We start from the raw sequence: 18,012 nt of genomic DNA on the forward strand, positions 1-18,012 counted from the left end.
TGTATGTGTCTCAGGCTGGAGTCTCCGCCGGTGCAGGGCTGAAACTCAGCACCGTTGTGCTGAGCTCCGGGTGTCCTTGTGTTCTGGACAGTGTACGTAGAATCCCCTTTCAGTGCCGCTGCAGGTCCCGGGAGGGCCAGGGAATGTAGCGTAGGGAAGGCTAATAAATATGTACGTGGCAGTAGGTGCATGGGGTGGAAATGGGAGGGGGTCAGGGTTTGGCTGATCCGAGCCCTCTGGCTATAAACGAGACCTGGTGTACTCTCTTCTCTTACGGGAAAAGAGTGGGAGCCGTGTTAGTCTGTATCAGCAGAAAGAACGAGGAGCCCTTGTGGCACCTGCGAGACTAACACATTTATTTGGGCATAAGCTTTCCTGGGCTAGAACCCACTTTGTCAGATGCATGGAGTGAAAGATACAGTAAGCGGGTATCCCTTTTACAACAATGAGCAGAAACAAACTTCAGAATAAGGCAGGAGACTTTACGAAATGCAGGAGCTCATTTATTGTCTTGCTTGTTACACTCTAGCGCTGCAGGGGCATAAAAGGAATGGGGGGGGGGGGCCCATCTCAAATATGGGTGAGAAGTGGGAATCTTGTGAATTTTTGCAAACTGATAATCTGCAATTAAAAAAAAAATCCGATCTGGTCAGCTGAAAGAATGTGGTTAATTTCAAAACATTTCAATTTTGATTTCAACCCTTTTTTTTTTTAAATGGTCCCTTTCCTTTCCTTTCAGTTGATTAAAATTTCAAAATGAAAAGTGGCGTCCTCCCCAAACCCGAAATGATCCACCTAGAAAATGTCAACGTAGCCAGCTTTTGCAATCTAGAAAAAAAAATCCTAATATCTTCTATCGGGACAGTCCTCAAAGCCAGCCCTTAGCTACAGACCGTTTGGGTTTTGATGAGTCAGCATTTCCCAACAAAAAGCCTTCAGATTGGGTGCCTGAACCCCGTCACAATCCATGTGCTTTGGAACACTCCCCAGCATGGTGGGATTCATGTGTGTTCTGAACCAGGAGGGGGCTGCTTGGCTGAGGAAAGCTTTGGGCCAGATCTGAGTTCCTTGCCGTGTTTTCGCTCCCTTCTCACCCAGGCTAACCTGGGAGGTTTGGGTGTAAAAACTCGGCGAGGGGCTCAGGATTAAGCCTTGTATGTTCTTCCTGGGGGGTGGTTCTGATCCACTAATGATGGTATTTAAATGGAGAGAAACGGGCAGCCCAAAAGGAGGAGTTGGGTGGGCCCTGCGTTGTTATCCCTACAGTTCCAGGTAACACCCCGGGGGGAGAGAAAAGCCAGTGACTACGCAGCATGCAGATGCCGGAGAAGCTGTAGCATCTTCCTCTCTGGTCACTGCCCCATGGTCTTTCGAATCCAGGGCAGGTAGTGGGCGATGCGAGTGTACACCGAGGGAGGGAACTGGAAACCGTAGGAGACGATCCCCTGGGCCACCCCGTTGCAGACCAAAGGGCCTCCGGAGTCCCCCTGAGGAAGACACGGGGGAAATAGGGTTCAGTAGAACGTAGACACCGTGGAAGCGCATTGTGGGCTAGCGGGTGCGAACGCAGGAGTTAGAGCCGCTGATGGCTGAGTTCTATCCTGGCTCCACTACCCTGTAACCCCAAGTGAGTGGCTCAATGTCTCTGGCCTTGTGTCTGCTAGGGAACATCTTACAGGCTTTCAGGGGTGTGCGCGGGGGGGGGGGGAAGAGCCAGCTCCCCTGGCTGCAGGGGGCACAGAAAATGCCCCTTCAAACAGGCCACATTTTTATTCCTATGCACACCCCTGCAGGCTATCCAGCAATGGTGTGGCTACAGCCCTGGGAGCTCTAGGAGCCAAGGTGATAAATACCCCTCTCCCCCCCCCCCACCTGCACCCCAGCACGTGGTCTATTCTACAGCTTGCCTCGTTGCTGAAAAATGAGGACGTTTCTGAGTGCCCCTTTGGTGTCTCGGTGGCTCATGGGTACAGTGGGCCATGAAGGCGGCTGGGGATGTCCCTTCCCACCCGCCAACCTCAGGGCAGCATGGCTGAGGGAGACGGGAAGGGATGCAGAGACGTACGTAGTTGACGTCACTGATCTTGTGGTAGCTGGCCGCGCAGACCATGCCATCGGTGAGCTCTGGGTAGAACAGGAGACATTTCCTCCGGCTCAGGGCGGTGGCGTTGGTCTCGAAGAGCTTGTAAGTTGGTACCTCTTGGTCAATGAGGCCCCATCCCGACACGATGCACTTGGTGTCCGCGGGGATGTCACTGCTGCTCTTGGGCAGGGGGATCACCTGGACGTATTTATTCAGCTGGGCTTTGTGGCTCAGCTGTTATGGGAGGGGAGCAAACACGTTAGGCCCTGCAGGAGATGAAGGGGAAGGTTTTGGGGGTTTGTTTTTCCAGGTGCTTGCTCATCAGGAATCCGCCTTGGGGCAGGGTGTAGAAATAGGGGTGGGATCAGGTTTGAGGTTGAGCCCCAAAGCTAGACAAGTCATGGCCGTCACCTTCTGACGTTGGCACACCCACATCCTTGGGTTGTGTGATGCCAGCCCAGGGATGGAGAGTGGCCAGTGCTCGTCCGCTGGGAACAGCCTCTCCTGGGATTGCGTCATGGCGTGATGATATCACTCCTGTGCGGCCGCAACAGGTCAATCGGCGTTTGAGTCCGCAGAGCCCAAACCCGTAACCCACTGGTGAGTATGTCCCGTGGTCACCTCTGTGCCAATGCACAGAGGATGTGAGTAATGCTGCTCGCACTACAGAACTGTCGCTCCGGTTGCAGCAGCCCATGAGGTTTGCTCTGGAGAATCCTGGTTCAGTCCTTGCTGTGGCAGTCGAGAAGACAGCTGCCACGTACGGACAAAGCCCAGAGAGGTGGATTTAAATACCAGAGGCACTCTGCAGCATATATAACCTACAACCCCTAAGAGTATGTCTACACTGCGATAAAACATCCATGGCACTCGGGGCCTGGGTCAGCCGGCTCCGGTGCAGGGCTAAAAATTGTAGTGTAGAGGTTCCTGCATGGCCTGGCTCCCAGGTCCGGAGGCCTTCCCCCCTCGTGGGGTTTCGAAATCCGAGCCTGAACATTGACGCTGCGACTTTTAGCCCTGCAGCCCGAGTCAGCTGGCCCGGACCAGCCGCGGCCATGCCACGGATCTCTTACTGCAGTGTAGATGTAGCCTTAACCAGCAGCCGGTGCAGGGATTCACTCTCCAGTGGGGAATCCTGTTACCTTTAGGAGAAGGATGTCGTTGTATGGCACATAATTGGCGTTGTATTCTGGGTGCGGATGGTAGCTTTCAACTGCAAACATCTGCTGGGAGGCCTCCGGGATGTGGTAATCGTGAGCTCCCAGGATGACGCTGATGTCCCTTCAAATGACAGTAAATATCACACATCAGGTCCACTCAAGTCAGCATCTCTGCCTCGGAGAGGAGGGGAGAGGAGAGGAGAGGAGGGGCCATATTTCACAGTCAAACAGCGGCTTGCATTCGAAGCTCCTTTCGTGTAGGCAGCGTGGGCTAGTGGGCAGGGCAGCGTGCTGTGCCGCAGGAGAGGGCACGCTAATTCCTGGCCACTGATCTGCTGTGTAACCTTGGGCCAATCACTTCCCCTCCCGTCCTTCGCCTGGTTAGCTGTCAAGCTCTCCGGGGGACAGGGCCGCTTCTCATTCTGTGTTTGTACTAGGGTGACCGGACAGCAAATGTGAAAAATCGGGACGGGGGTAATAGGCGCTTATATAAGAAAAAGACCCCAAAATCGGGACTGTCCCTATAAAATCGGGACATCTGGTCACCCTAGTTTGTACAGCCGCTGGCACAGCTGGGCCGTGGTCTCCATATGGGCCTCTGGCATCCAGGAGGAAATGGGGCCGGTTGTCGGGAGGAATGGCCAAGGAGCAAGTGGAGGGATGCCCTGCCTGGGAATGGGGCCGTTTTGAGGGAGGATCTGGGGTACTCGCTGTGGGAGGGGATGTGTCAGGGCTGCTCTCTGCCGGGGTGTCGGTTGTTGGTCCCTGCCGTGGCTCTCGCAGGGGAGGTGCAGAGCTGGGGACTCAGCGAGGGAGGGACGTTCCAGGAGTTTGCTCTAAGCATGTCCTTGTGGTCTCTCGCGACGCCTGACCCTGTGAGGTGCTGAGCTCTCTCTCCTCCCACGGGAGGAACTCAGCACCTGCAGGATGAGACCGTAACACGCCTCCCCATCACCTGCCCCTGGTGCGGTCACTTACTCCCGTGCAAAGCCGGCGTAAAGCGCTCCCAGGGCAGAGTGGCAGTGACTTGCATTCTGCACCCGCTTTGCCCCGGGGTGAAGGGCCAGCCTGGCTGCAGGGCCGTGGAGAATCAGGACCAAGCAGCAGTTTAATTAAATTGATTGAGTGAAACCAGCGCAGACCTGTGGGTGGACACTTCAGTCTTTGATTTCACTTCAACAGAAACCTGCTCCTGATTCACTTAACCAGCCTGACTTCAGCTGAGTTGAAAGTGAAATCAGCGTCTCCCCACAGCCTTTCCAACCAATGTGGCCTAGTGGCTAGAGCACTGGACTGGGGCTCAGGGCACCTTGGTTCTAGTCCCAGCTCTACCACTGGCCTATTGGGTGAACCCGAGCGAGTCACTTCACCGCCTGGTGCCTCAGTTTCCCCCATCTGTAAACAGGGGATAATGACATTAACTTCCCTTGTTGAGATTCACCTGTACAAAGTGCTATGTAAGAGCTAGGGATTATGATAATGAAATCGACTTAAAATCACACCTTAGGATGCAACTCCCTGGCCAGCTCAGCCCCGAGTCTGCTGGACCCTTTCAGAGTGAGTTAGGGTCTTTAATGAATTTCCCAACACGTTGACATTTGTCTTCCAACCAGAATCCGTCCATGCGTTTGTGGGGGAGGGACGGGGCTTACCCCATGCAGTGAGCGGCAGTCATCACCCAGTCCGGGGCCACCAGAAACCCCCCGCAGTTGAAACGACTGGAAACCTTCAGGGCTGCCATGTAGGGTCTGGAGTGGGGCTTGGCTTCATGCCCCCCGACAATCTCACTCCGCAAAGCACCTGAAAGACACACAGACTCCTGAGCAGGAGGAGAGGGGATGGCTCCTTCCTCACCTGGTGCATGGACCCCGGAGAGTCACCCGAGCCCACGGCTTCCTCTACTCACCAGCATGGGCTGAGGGGTAGGACAGCAGGGAGAGCAGGAGCAGGAGACGTTGGGGCCGCTCCATCTCTGAGTTCACAGGTCCTCTTCCAGGCTTGGCGCCGACCTGAGCCTCCTGCTGTCCCGTGGCTGGTTTTATAGCTTCAGCCCAAGGAAGCTCAGAAACCAGAAAACCATCTGAGCTGGGCTAGTTTAAACAATCCGCGCAGATCTGCATCTCCCCTCACCTCCTGCCTAACCGTTGACCAGCACGCGCTGCCATCTCGTGCAAACTCCCCGTTTCCCGTTCTCGTCCTCCCCTCCACCCAGGGGGCCTGCCTGGCTGCACTGAGACCTACACAGTCATTTCTTCACCCCTACTGATAGCTCAAGAGAAAAATGACTAATGCACATGCAACCAATGGTGCTTGGGCTATTAGAACCGGGGATCTTCTGCGTGTAAAGCAGGTGCCACAACCACTTGAGTTAAAGGGTAAGTTGCCTTTGTTGTCAGCAGCATCAGACTCATAAGAACATAAGAAAGGCCGTACCGGGTCAGACCAAAGGTCCATCTAGCCCAGTATCTGTCTACCGACAGTGGCCAATGCCAGGTGCCCCTGAGGGAGTGAACCTAACAGGCAATGATCAAGTGATCTCTCTCCTGCCATCCATCTCCATCCTCTGACGAACAGAGGCTAGGGACACCATTCTTACCCATCCTGGCTAATAGCCATTTATGGACTTAGCCACCATGAATTTGTCCAGTCCCCTTTTAAACATTGTTATAGTCCTAGCCTTCACAACCTCCTCAGGTAAGGAGTTCCACAAGTTGACTGTGCACTGCGTGAAGAAGAACTTCCTTTTATTTGTTTTAAACCTGCTGCCTATTAATTTCATTTGGTGACCCCTAGTTCTTGTATTATGGGAATAAGTAAATAACTTTTCCTTATCCACTTTCTCAACATCACTCATGATTTTATATACCTCTATCATACCCCCCCTTAGTCTTCTCTTTTCCAAACTGAAGAGTCCTAGCCTCTTTAATCTTTCCTCATATGGGACCCTCTCTAAACCCCTAATCATTTTAGTTGCTCTTTTCTGAACCTTTTCTAGTGCTAGAATATCTTTTTTGAGGTGAGGAGACCACATCTGTACACAGTATTCGAGATGTGGGCGTACCATGGATTTATATAAGGGCAATAATATATTCTCAGTCTTATTCTCTATCCCCTTTCATATACGGAGCAGTCACTAGAGGTGGCTGAAGACCCATCCTGGGAGAGTAAGGGCTCTATACACAGGGCAATACAAAGGCCTTTCCGAAGCTTGGTACCAGTGGGATTTTTCTATGAAACGTGCCCTGACTGGAACGAGGATGGACAGGTCTCAGCCAAAGACTCAGATTGCAGGTGAAACTTGACCAAGGGTTCATGTGACTTGTGTCTCTCCACACATGTTTTTGCGGGAGAGCCTGAATGAGTCTGACACTTGCCCCCGGCTCTTGTGAGCAGATGCCTGGTTATCGAGGCATCGGCAGCAGATTGTGAGATTGGCTTGAGGGGAAAGGACAAGAACTGAAACAGAGTGATAAGGAGGAGCCCTGAGATAACACTCACGATGTGCAGAGTTTGCAGAGATAGGGTCTCAGAGCATCACGGCGTGATGAGGACGAAAATGCTGCTCCCACCCAGGCCGATGCAACAGGAGATGCTGACAGCGGCTTGCGACCGTTACCCGTCGCTGCATGTGTCAATTCCATATGACTCACCCTTGGGCCGGTGGATTTTTTGCTTCTCGGAAGAGCAGAGTTTCTCCATACATGAAGCTGTGCTGCCAAACGAAGAGGTGCGGATCGCTGTGCGGAGCCAGGGGGGAGCTCAGGCTGGGATTCAAAGGAGACTGACTAGAGGCCCAACTCCTGGTGAATTTCAGTGGGGCCGGGACCCCTAATTCCCTTTTGCCCCCTTGAAAATCCCAGCCACATTCAATAAATTACCTGGCTTCCTGGGAAGCAGATTGTGCTGCTGGGGACGCACGGGTAAATCTGGTGACTGGCAGCAGAATCTGGCCCTGAGAGGGGACCGGACACAATTCTTAGCAGACACAAAACAGCACCAGGAAAAGAGAGGCCAGGCTGAGGCTGTTTTTTTCAAAAGCGGACCCCAAAGGCCTGTCCGTTGTCCCATAGCCAAGGGACTATGGTTATCATTTTTATTGGTATTACAATAATGCCTTAAGGCCCTGGCCGTACTGTGCTTGGTGCTGTACATACACATAGCAAGAGGCTGTCCCTGCCCCAGAGAGCTTACCGTCAAAGCAGACAAAGGGTGGGAGGGGAAACTGAGGCACAGAGAGGGGGCGATGACGTGCCCAAGGTCACCCAGCAGGTCAGAGATGGGAATAGAGTGCTGGTCCCCTGACTCGTAGCCCATTGTCCTCACCACTAGGCCACACGGCTTCCCAGGCGCAGGCCCGCCGGCAGCAATTCCGGGCCCCAGGCCAGAATAGTCAGTGTGCCCCCGCGCACGCAGAAGCCACGCCTGCGCGGACACAGGCCACCTGACGTTTGGGCGGTGATGCGCCTGCGCTGGCTGGTGTCCAGTGAGCTGCTGCCTGTGCTGCTGGTGCCCCCTCCCTTCTCCGAGGCCCCGGCCCCTGCTCCCTCCATTCCCCCACCCCCGTTGCTCGCTCCCCCCCCACCCTCACTCACTTTCACCAAGCTGGGGCAGGGGGTTGGGGTGCAGGGTGCAGGTTCTGGGAGGGTGTTTGGGTAGGGGAGGGGGTGGGGGTCGGACTTTGGAAGGGAGTTTGGGTGGGAGAGGGGGTGAGAGGTGCAGGCTCTGGGAGGGAGTTTGGGTGTGGGAGGGGGTGAGAGGTGCGGGCTCTGGGAGGGAGTTTGGGTGCGGGAGGGGGTGCGGGGTGCGGGCACTGGGAGGGAGTTTGGGTGTAGGAGGGGGCGAGGGGTGTGGGCTCTGAGGGAGTTTGGGTGCGGGAGGGGGTGAGGGGTGCAGGCTCTGGGAGGGAGTTTGGGTGTAGGAGGGGGTGAGGAGTGCGGGCTCTGAGGGAGTTTGGGTGCGGGAGGGGCGAGGGTGCAGCCTCTGGGAGGGAGTTTGGGTGTAGGAGGGGGTGAGGGGTGCGGGCTCTGAGGGAGTTTGGGTGCGGGAGGGGGGGAGGGGTGCGGGCTCTGGGAGGGAGTTTGGGTGCAGGAGGGGGCGAGGGGCGCAGCCTCTGGGAGGGAGTTTGGGTGTAGGAGGGGTGAGGGTGTGGGCTCTGAGGGAGTTTGGGTGTAGGAGGGGGCGAGGGGCGCAGCCTCTGGGAGGGAGTTTGGGTGTGGGAGGGGGTGAGGGGTGCGGGCACTGGGAGGGAGTTTGGGTGCAGGAGGGGGGAGGTATCGGGCTCTGGGAGGGCGTTTGGGTGCAGGAGGGGGTGAGGGGTGCAGGCTCTGGGAGGGAGTTTGGGTGCAGGAGGGGGTGCAGGCTCTAGGCTGGGGCAGGGAGTTGGGGTGAAGGAGGGAATCTGGGGGTCAGCGCTTACCTCGGGCAACTCCCAAAAGTGACCGGCAAACCCCTCTGGCAGCGGCTCCTAGGCGGGGGCTCCTGGGGATCTCCAGGCCCTGCTGCCCGCAGGCACCGCCCCTGCAGCTCCCCTTGGCCACAGTTCCCGGCCAATGGGAACTGCAGAGTCGGCATTTGGGACGGGGGCAGCACACGGAGACCCCCTGTTCCCCCCAGGGGCTGCAGGGACGAGCCAGCCACTTCCGGGAGCGGCGCAGAGCGAGGGTGGGCAGGAAACCTGCTTTAGCCTCACTGTGCTGGTGGCAGCTGGGAGCCTCTGGGTCTTTTTAGATTGCTTTAAAATTTTTTAAATTGCCCGGGGCCCCATTCAGACAAACCATCATAAATGGAACTAATTTGTCAGCCACCTCACATGGGGCGAAGACTGTATGTTCAGAGGCCAGGACTGGCGCCCGCTGACATGGGGAAGCTTGCCCTGCCACTGTGGGTCGACGGAGGGCTCCGTTCCCCAGGATAGGCAGATGCCACAGTGATGAGCGACTTTCTAAAGGCCCAGCCAGCCAGTGGAATATGTATGCTGGTGATGGACAGATAGTTAGATTTGTATGTTCACAGATCCATAGATTTTTTTTTTTCAGATCAGAAGGGATCATCCAGTCTGATCTCCAGCACAACGCCGGCCATAGGACTTCCCTGAATTAACTCATGTTTCAAGTGCAACAGCTGAGTGTGTGGCTGAACTCGGGCAGATCTTTTAGAAAAACATCCAACCATGGTTTTAAAATGTCCTGTCATGGAGAATCCATCACAGCCCTTGGTAAGTTCTTCCAAAGGTTAATTACCCACGCTAGTAAAAGCTGGCACCTTATTTCTAGTCTGAATTTTTCTAGCGTCCATTTCTAGCCACTAGATCTTATTAAACCTTTGCAGGCTAGACTGAAGAGCCCACTATTATGAAATTTCTGGTCCACATGTAGGTATTTATAGACGGCTCAAGTCATCCCTTGATTTCTCTTTGATAACTAAATAGATTGATCTCCCGCTACAAGGCCTGGGTTCCAGGTCTTTAATCATTCTCCTGAATCTTTGCAGAACCATCTTCAGTTGATCAACATCAGTCTTGAATTCTGGACCCTGGAACTGGACATAGTATTCCAGCAGTGATCACACTGGTGCCAAATACTAAGGTAATAACCTCTCTACAAATACGTGATATTCCCTTGTTTATGCACCCAAGGATTGCATTAGCCCTTTTGGCCACTGGATCGCACTGGGTGCTCATGTTCAGCTGAGTAGCTACCGGGACTCCCACATCTTTTCAAGTCACTGCTTCTCAGGACAGAGTCCCCCATCCTGTAAGTGTGGGTGATGGTCTTTGTTCCTAAGTGTATGATCTTAGCTTTGGCCATATCAAAACACGCGTTGTTTGCCTGCGCTCCTGCTTACAGAGCGATTCAGATTGTCTGTGTCAGTGATTTCCCACTCCCCCAATCTCTGCAACACGCATAAACTTAAATAGCAGAAGGCCAAGAACTGTTCCCCGTGGGATCCCACTAGAAATCGACCCGTTCCACAACGATTCCCCGTTTGGGGATCTGTCAGGAGCCAGACTGTAATCCATGTAACGTTGATGATTGAGTGACAGATAGATAATGGGTCCGTCGATTGTAGACAGATCCAATCCAGCACTTTTCACGAGCATCTTAACTACCGCCCTTCCCACCCCCAGTTTTTAAAACTATACATTTTTACAACACCATTTCCTTGGTGAGGTTCTATTCTCAGCTGTCTCATCAGCTTCTCCTTGCTCAGGGAGGTAGGCGGGAACGGCACCTCCTAGTGCCAAGAGCGGGATTTACTTGCAAGCTTGCGGGAGGCAGAAGCAGCTAAGTAGGAACACAGGAGCCCCTGGTTGGCCTCGATGTGAGGGGGTTTCCCTTCTCAGAGGTGCAGGGGGCCAGGTGGCACAGCTGTGAGTCAGTGACTGAGAAGAGTGCGATGCAAATCAGTCCGTACTGAGCAAGCAGCGTGAGAAGGGCCCAGCTGAGTTCAGTCCATTTGCCTGCAGAAAGCCCCAGTGGGAGCGAATGGGTCCCTGATGGGACAGCCCCTTGCACACACCCTTCTAATGCTTGGGACTCCGTTCCCGTCGGGCGTGTCGTGTTGGAACGGCACGGAGTGGGAGAGTTTCCTGGGCCTTCTTGCAGGCTCAGGGCCTTGGCAGGAAAGGTGCCAGCAGAGTCAGTCTGGGCACAAAGCCGGGTGAGATATGCCTCTCTTCCTTAAGGGAGGGCTGTGATTTTGCTTCGGCCAGTGGTACCTGCCAGGGGCAGCGTGTGGCCTGCACCTCCGCCCCAGCAGGATGGAGGCACAGCGATTGCCATCTCCAGTCTCCTGCCCACCTGCTGGTGCCAGCGGGATTCTGCGGCTCTCAGCACCGGGACCGCTCAGCCACTGGGCGTGTTGACCGTAAGCAGGCGAGCGCCCCCAGCTGAGCGTGATTCAGCAAGGTGCTTGGGCAGTGCCTGACTCTCAGCACATGAGCAATAGTCTTATTTGTGACCAGCGACCTCCGCAAAGAATCCCCTTTACGATCAGGGCACCTGGGTCCTGGTTCTCTTCTAGCTCAGGGGACCCCAAGGCAGACCCTGCCCATGCCGCTTACTACTTGTGCCAGGCCTGATCCCGCAGGCATTACTCTGGCAGAACTCCTCTGACGTGGGGACACACACACACCCCCACTGGTGCCGGGACATTGCTGCCTTTCAGCCCATGCTGAGAACCTCGCTCTTCTCTGGACCATGCAGACACCGGAGCTGCCCTGCCCCACGGCCCCGTCCGAATCCAGCACTAGTATGGCATGGGGTGAACTCCCGAACTTCCCTGCCCCATGCTTGGGCTTCAGCTCCACCTCCTGGCTGTCTTGTCCACACAGGGACTGGCGAGAGGGTGTGGTGTGGGTGGGGGTAGGTGCATCGTGAGGGTGGGGTGGGAATGGGAGGTCTGCAGGGTGGCAGGAGGGCGATGCGGGTGCCCAGGAGCAGGGAGTGCAGAGAACCGGACAGGGCCCTGCCCCTGTAACTTTGCACTGGGCCCTGCAGAAGCCGCCACCATCCCTGCAGCATGGGGAGCTTTGTGTTCTCCTCTTGCGCCTCGGATGTCTCCCGCCGTGGGTGCATCTCCGCCAACAGCCTTTGCACCTTGGTCCATTGCTCGCAGGCAAGAGCGGCCCTTGCTGCCCGTGGGGAGATGCTGCTGTTCTTCCCCTGGAGTCTGGAGACCAGCTAACCCCGTCACCCCCCGGCATGTCGTCAAGAGCTCCAGGAACATGAGCACCAGGGGAGACCAGGGAGGCCGCTTCTGCCTTGTAGCTGAACTCAAAGGTGCCCTCGATCGTTTCAAGCTTCCTCCACCCACCTCTCAGCTGTATTGGGTGGGTCCATCCTGCAAAAAATGTGGTTAGTTTAAGGCGTGTTGCAACTTCCCCTTTTCTTTCTTCTGCGAGGTACAAGTGCCACTTACCCTGCACGAGCAGCCCTCACTGCTACCTCTGCCAGGGTCTCCTGCTGACAGACCAGTGCAGGATCCAGGCTAGGCAGCAGAGCCTCCGGTCCCTCCCTGACAGGTGAGTCCAGCCAGAGCTTAATGGGGACAGTGGGTGGTGAGAGGTTGGGGGTTGTTCCTGATCCAGACCTTCCTTGGCTTTGAAAGCAGGTCAGTCATTAATACCAGCTTTGCAATGTGGCCAGGACTCCTGGGTTCTACTCTTGGCTCTGCCCCGGCGCCCTGTGGGACCTCGGGCAAGCCACAGCCCCTTTCTGTTCCTCAGTTTCTCTGCCTGTCAAATGGGGGTGAAGTGACTTATCTTCATAAGGTGCTTTCAGATCCTCAGATGGAAGGGACAATGTCAGTGCTAAGTAGGTGATCAGACAGCAAGTGTGAAAAATCGAGATGGGGGTAGGGGGTAATAGGTGACTATATAAGAAAAAGCCCCAAATATCGGGACTGTCCCTATAAAATTGGGACATCTGGTCACCCTAGTGCTATGTATTAATACAAGGTTTTCCAGCAGACTCTGGGCTCAGTCCTAGCCCGAGACCTGCAGATGCCCACGGCTAGTTCAGCCTTCAAAGGGCTCTGCACCTCCACGTGTCTGTGTGCAAAGAAGCATGATGCGCTAATGTACCGGAGACCGGAGGGCCGGGCCGGAGACTGGAGGGCCTCTCCTTGAGGGATGCAAGGAGGGTGCCCGGGCACTGGTGGCCGAGGGAGGCTGGAGATTAGGGAACAAGCTCGCCATGCAAGGCCAGGCGTTGGGAATACTTTCACAGCAACGCTGAGATCCCAAAGTAGAGGCCTTTGGGTAGGCGCAGGAATGGCACTGCTCCCCCTTGGCTAAGGAGCTTCCAGCCAGCCCGGAGCGACCCCATCCAATCAGTTAGCTCGAGTCGCCACCAAGCCAGCTGTAGAAGCAGAAAAGCCGGGTTATTGCTACATTCATGTTCCATCCGCCCGTGGTCCCATTTACCAATGAACCAGCGGAGATTAGCCCAGCCCTCACTGCTGAGAAATGATTTCAGCTGAACTGGGCAGGGGTGATGCCTTCACTCACAACAGGAAACCCTCCTGAACAACAGGAAGCTTTCACTATCATGCCCTCACCATTATGAGCATTTCAAAACATCTCATGTTTACTCTCTTGCAGAATCCCGGCTCTGACCTCTGCTCCGTCGGCTGGCTTGTCTTTGTGCTTTCTCTAGCGCTGGGCTTTGCTCTTCCTCAGGGCTTGCCGGTTCCTCAGAAGATGCTTGCTCCAGGGCTAAGCCGGTCAGTAGATCCCTCTCTCCCTCCTCTCCTAACTGACATCCCCGAGGCCAGGGTCAGCCTGCTGAACAGCGTGGACTCCTGTCTGCAGCTGGCAGCCAGGCAGAACATCAACCTCATCCTGCAGCACTACAATTACACGGGGAAGCTGGGCCGACGGCGGCCCCAGGAGGACAGGATGGGCCTCCTCAAGGTGGCCTTCATCATCGTTAGCTGCCTCATCGTGGTGGAGAACCTGCTGGTGCTGATCGCCATCGTGAAGAGCCTGCGCGCCCGCCGGTGGGTCTACTCCTGCATCGCCAGCATCACGGTGAGCGACCTGCTGGCCGGGGTGGCCTATATCTGCAACCTCTGCCTGTCGGGCAGCAGGACCTTCCAGCTGACGCCGGAGCTGTGGTTCCTCCGGGAGGGCGTCCTCTTCATCGCCCTGGCCGCCTCCACCTTCAGCCTGCTGGTGACGGCCGTCGAGCGCTACAGCACCATGGTGAGACCCATTGCCGAGAACGAGGCCAGCAAGACCTTACGCCTGCGCAGTCTCATCGTCTCCTGCTGGGCCTTGGCCGTCCTCATTGGGATGCTGCCCCTGCTGGGCTGGAACTGCCTGTGCGACTTCCCCAGCTGCTCCACGCTCCTGCCCCTCTACTCCAAGAACTACGTCCTCTTCTGCGTGGTCATGTTCAGTATGATCCTGCTGGGCATCATCGGCCTCTACGCCTCCATCTACCACCTGGTCCGGGCCAGCTCCCAGCAGGCCAGCACCCGCCACAGCCGCACCCGGTCCCTGCGGCTGCTCAAGACCGTCCTGATGATCCTGGGGGCCTTCATTCTCTGCTGGAGCCCGCTCTTCGCCTTGCTGCTCCTCGACGTCTTCTGCGAGTCCCAGGCCTGCAAGCCCCTGCAGGGCATGGACTGGGCCCTGGCCCTGGCATTGCTCAACTCAGCCATCAACCCCCTCATCTACTCCTTCCGCAGCCTGGAGGTGCGCCGGGCCGTGCTGCGCTTCCTCTGCTGCTGCTGCATCCGCCTCGGGCTCCATGGGCCCGGGGACTGCTTGCTCATGGCCGATATCAACTCGGGATCCTCGACTGAGAGCTCCCTGCGGACTCGCGAGAGCTTCCGCCGCTCCGTGGTGCTCAACCCCCGGGCTCGGCCTAGGGAGCCTCTCTCCAGCAACTCCAGCATGATGAGCAACCTTACCAGTAACTGAGGGGACGGCGGCAGGCTCCAGGAGGGGGCCTGCCCATGGGGACTTGCCCTCATGGCCGGGACTGGCTGTCAGGAGTAAGGTCTGGCAGCTGCTCCCGCTCGGGCTCCTGATAGCCTCATGGGAACAGGTGGCCCTGACTGACTGAAGAAGCTAGCAGGCTTGCTCTAAAGCCCAGAAGCAGCAGCAGAAATTATGCTGGCTGCTCAAAACATTTCCCACGGCTTCTGCCCTGCCTGCCCTCCCTCCATCCCTCCAGATAACCTGGTTCTGACCCTCGGCTCTGATTCCCGGCTGCTGAATCTGATTCCGATCCTGGGCTTTGACTCCAGCTGTGACCCTTGGGTCTGGCCTCTGACGCCAGCTGCTCTAACCACTAGGCATGGCCACCCATACATCCTGGTCCCTGACACTGGGCACTTGCTTTTAGAAGAGGGTGGGGGGGGCATAAAAGAGATGACTGCAGAGAACTGGATGCCGGTGGATCCGGTGCCGGAAGGAATATGACACCCCTAAGACTTGGGTTCAGCACAGCCTAAGGCTGAGCAGGGAAGTGAGCTCAGGGCTGCTGTATGTGACTGAGGCAAAGTCATTCCTCTTCCAATGCGTGTGTCAGCAAGTACTGGCCGGGCTATTGTTTCAGTGTGTCTGGGGTGTGCATGGAGTTCTGGGCTGGACGCTGCGTCTGGGTGTAGGCTGTGCCCATGGTTATGGAGTGGGCACTGCTCCAGGCTCTAGTGCACAATGTGCAGCCCCAGGGCGGAGGGGCAGCTTGCTTGCTCGCAGATTGTGGCGAGCGGCGACTCTCCCTCCCTGCGATGCAGCTGATGAACCGTGGGCGTTCGACCCCTGGGGAGCGAAGCCATCCAGCGATTCCCATCCCCAGCTCGCCAGGCCGATGCAGCCCCACAGCGAGAGCCCGGCCGACCTGGCCGGGCGTTGGAATGAAATGGATCAACCGCTTAGGTGCAGCCAGTGAATCTGGGAGTGGGACAGCGTTAACCACCCCCAGTGGGGACATAGCTGCAACCACTGGCCTGACTCCATTCCTGCGGGCCAGGTGCTGTGCCGGGGCACACGGTGCATGTGTCACAGCCCTGGCAGCAGTGGCTTACAGGCCTGCTGTGCCTCTGGCCCATGGCATAGGGTAGGTCTGCAATTAGGGGCCTGACAGTGTTCCAGGCTGGATGGGCTGCCCGCCATGCTGAATGGCACCGATCCAGGGGGTGGGTGCAGCTGTCGCTTGACAGGTCCAGCTCGGGGGGTCGGGCACTCTTCCAGCACGTCGGCCAGCCTGGCACCCGCTCAGCTCTCCCTGTGGCGAATGGCTAGCCCTGGTCAGGGCAAAGGAGCTGGCTCCGGCTGCGGAACTGCGCCGGCCGGGCAGGGCACTTACTCCCCGGGACTTCCAGGGGCTTTGGGTCGGGCCCTTAGGGATGCGGCTCCATTTCCCCTTCCTCTCCAACCTGGTATGGAAGGGACAGCGAGCGCAACGCGGCATCTTTCCAGGAACCATTTGCAAACAGGGTTTTGCAACAGGCAACTTACACCATTGCACCAAGGGTCCGGGGGTGTGTGCGTGTGAATCTGTGCCCCAAACCCTGCCATACATTGTGTAGGGCGAGGATTCCCAGGAAAGAGAGAGGCATTTATGGGCCCAATCCTGAGGACTCTACTCAACGCCCCCCCCGAAGTCAATGGGAATTTGCCTGAAAGAAGCAATACAAGATTTGCTCAGGTATGAATTTAATCTCCCAATAGGCCAGTCCCCAACCTACAGAGGGGAAACTGAGGCCCCAGGGTCAAAGCTAGGGATTGAACCCAGGAGTCCTGACTCCTACTCCCAGGCTTGAGCCTTATAACAGTGAGGAAGCCTGAGATTGCATTAGCCTTTTGGTGTCTTGACTGGCCCATTGAGTGTGGCATACTAGTGCTCCCTCCTCTAAGCCTGTGGGTGTCTCTCTGACCATTCGGCCATCACCTGGGACTCTGGCCCTGATGGTTCAGCTGGGGCCTTGCTGGTACCTGTGCCACGTGGATACAGCATCACGGGACGCGGCTGGCAGGGGCGCGGCAGTGCTAGGCAGTGTGGCAGCAAAGGGTGGGCATGTGTCGTCACTCCGCATGGGAACGGCAGAGCCGGTGGCCCTTGTGGCTGGCTGTGGCAGGAATGCAACAAGGCTGGACAGGTGGGGTGGCCCTGGCAGCATCGGGTGGGCGTAACGGCCGTACGGCCGTGCTGAATGGGTGGGCAGATCCAAAGCAGGTGGTGATGCTGGAAGGGGGGTGGTCGGGGTGGCTGGGTCTCAGGGGGCTTTGGCAGTGCTTGACGGCTGTCGCGGGGCTTGCTTGGGCGCACTAGCTCAGGATGGCTGTGGCAGAGGGGCATGGAGGGCTGGAGCGGGCTGCAGGAGAGATGCCGGGGGCCCTGGCTGGCTGCATGCAGCAGGGGTCCACCATGCCAAGCTGACAGGCTGAAGGATGCCACGGGGGGTGTTTGGTGCTGATGGGGGAGGAAAACAAGGCTCTGGTGTGGTACTAGTGGGCAGAGAGCTCTGTTCTGCATTGCTCCAGCAAAGCAAGGTGGAACTGTGCCTTCTTGTAGCTACTATGAGAAGCAATGTGCAAGGGGGTGGGGGATGCATTTCTTTGGGGGAGAACTGTCTTTCTTATTTTCCATTCCCTGTTGCAAATGAAAGAGGAACCAGCTAACCTTGCTCGACCATAGAGGCTGAGAGCATCTCCACTGCCAAAGGCGGCCAAGTTCCTGGTGAACATCACTGTAGCATGAAAAGCAGGGTCTCCTCCTTGCGTGTGACTTGATACACAGCTCTGAGGGCTGCTCTCAAGAGACTCCAGCTGGGCAGGAGCAGGGGTTTTGTAAGTCCACTTCTTCTGCAATAAACCTTTTTTACAAGAAAGTCACTCGTTTGGCAACACCTCCTTCCGTTCTCCTCTCATCAGTTGAACAGCACATCCCACAGGAGAGGTTCTGACGTAGTAGGGGGAAGTGGATTCAGTGCTGGCAAAAGGTGCCACTGACTTCCCATGTCACCTTGGGCAAGTCACCTTGGGGAGGGGAGGGCAAATTTTTCCAAAGATTTCCTGGGCAGATTTTCAAGCACCCTCAGGAGAGGCAGGGTTTTCAACCCCCCTCCACTACCACCTCCAGGCTCCCCCTGTGATGTCTATGGGCAGGTTTTTCAAAGAGTTTGGTGCTCAACTTGCTTTTGAAAATGGGATCACTTCTTTTGGTGCCTAAATGAGAGCTGAGCCCATCTGAAAATGGGCTCTAGGGGGTATCTTCAGAAACATTTAGCATCCATCTAACTCATCTTAGGCCA

General features: G+C 56.4%; 2 protein-coding genes across 2 annotated transcripts; one reads left to right on the forward strand and one right to left on the reverse strand.

Moving 5' to 3' along the window:
- Positions 1-569: 569 nt before the first annotated feature.
- On the reverse strand, positions 570-5,477 carry LOC120391889 (mast cell protease 1A-like). Its single transcript, XM_039516124.1, has 5 exons — positions 5,150-5,477; positions 4,896-5,043; positions 3,226-3,364; positions 2,066-2,317; positions 570-1,487 (listed from the first exon to the last, which is right to left on the reverse strand). The coding sequence occupies exons 1-5, from the start codon at positions 5,211-5,213 to the stop codon at positions 1,353-1,355; spliced, it is 738 nt and encodes a 245-aa protein (XP_039372058.1). The 5' UTR covers positions 5,214-5,477; the 3' UTR covers positions 570-1,352.
- A 6,408-nt stretch (positions 5,478-11,885) lies between these two features.
- On the forward strand, positions 11,886-16,554 carry S1PR4 (sphingosine-1-phosphate receptor 4). Its single transcript, XM_039515187.1, has 2 exons — positions 11,886-12,265; positions 13,346-16,554. Exon 2 carries the CDS (start codon positions 13,445-13,447, stop codon positions 14,669-14,671), a length of 1,227 nt encoding a protein of 408 aa, XP_039371121.1. The 5' UTR covers positions 11,886-12,265; positions 13,346-13,444; the 3' UTR covers positions 14,672-16,554.
- Positions 16,555-18,012: the final 1,458 nt, after the last annotated feature.

The sequence above is a fragment of the Mauremys reevesii genome, linkage group 26 (assembly GCF_016161935.1).
Source record: "Mauremys reevesii isolate NIE-2019 linkage group 26, ASM1616193v1, whole genome shotgun sequence".
Taxonomy (NCBI): domain Eukaryota; kingdom Metazoa; phylum Chordata; order Testudines; family Geoemydidae; genus Mauremys; species Mauremys reevesii.

Bases quoted from the DNA above. Each gene is read 5' to 3' on its own strand.
- S1PR4 (XM_039515187.1), top strand. From the start codon at position 13,445: ATGCTTGCTCCAGGGCTAAGCCGGTCAGTAGATCCCTCTCTCCCTCCT.
- LOC120391889 (XM_039516124.1), bottom strand. From the start codon at position 5,213: ATGGAGCGGCCCCAACGTCTCCTGCTCCTGCTCTCCCTGCTGTCCTAC. The intron at 2,318-3,225 runs GTAACAGGATTC...CTCCCATAACAG, and splicing joins ACGACATCCTTCTCCTAAAG to CTGAGCCACAAAGCCCAGCT. The intron at 1,488-2,065 runs GTACGTCTCTGC...TGTCTTCCTCAG, and splicing joins AGATCAGTGACGTCAACTAC to GGGGACTCCGGAGGCCCTTT.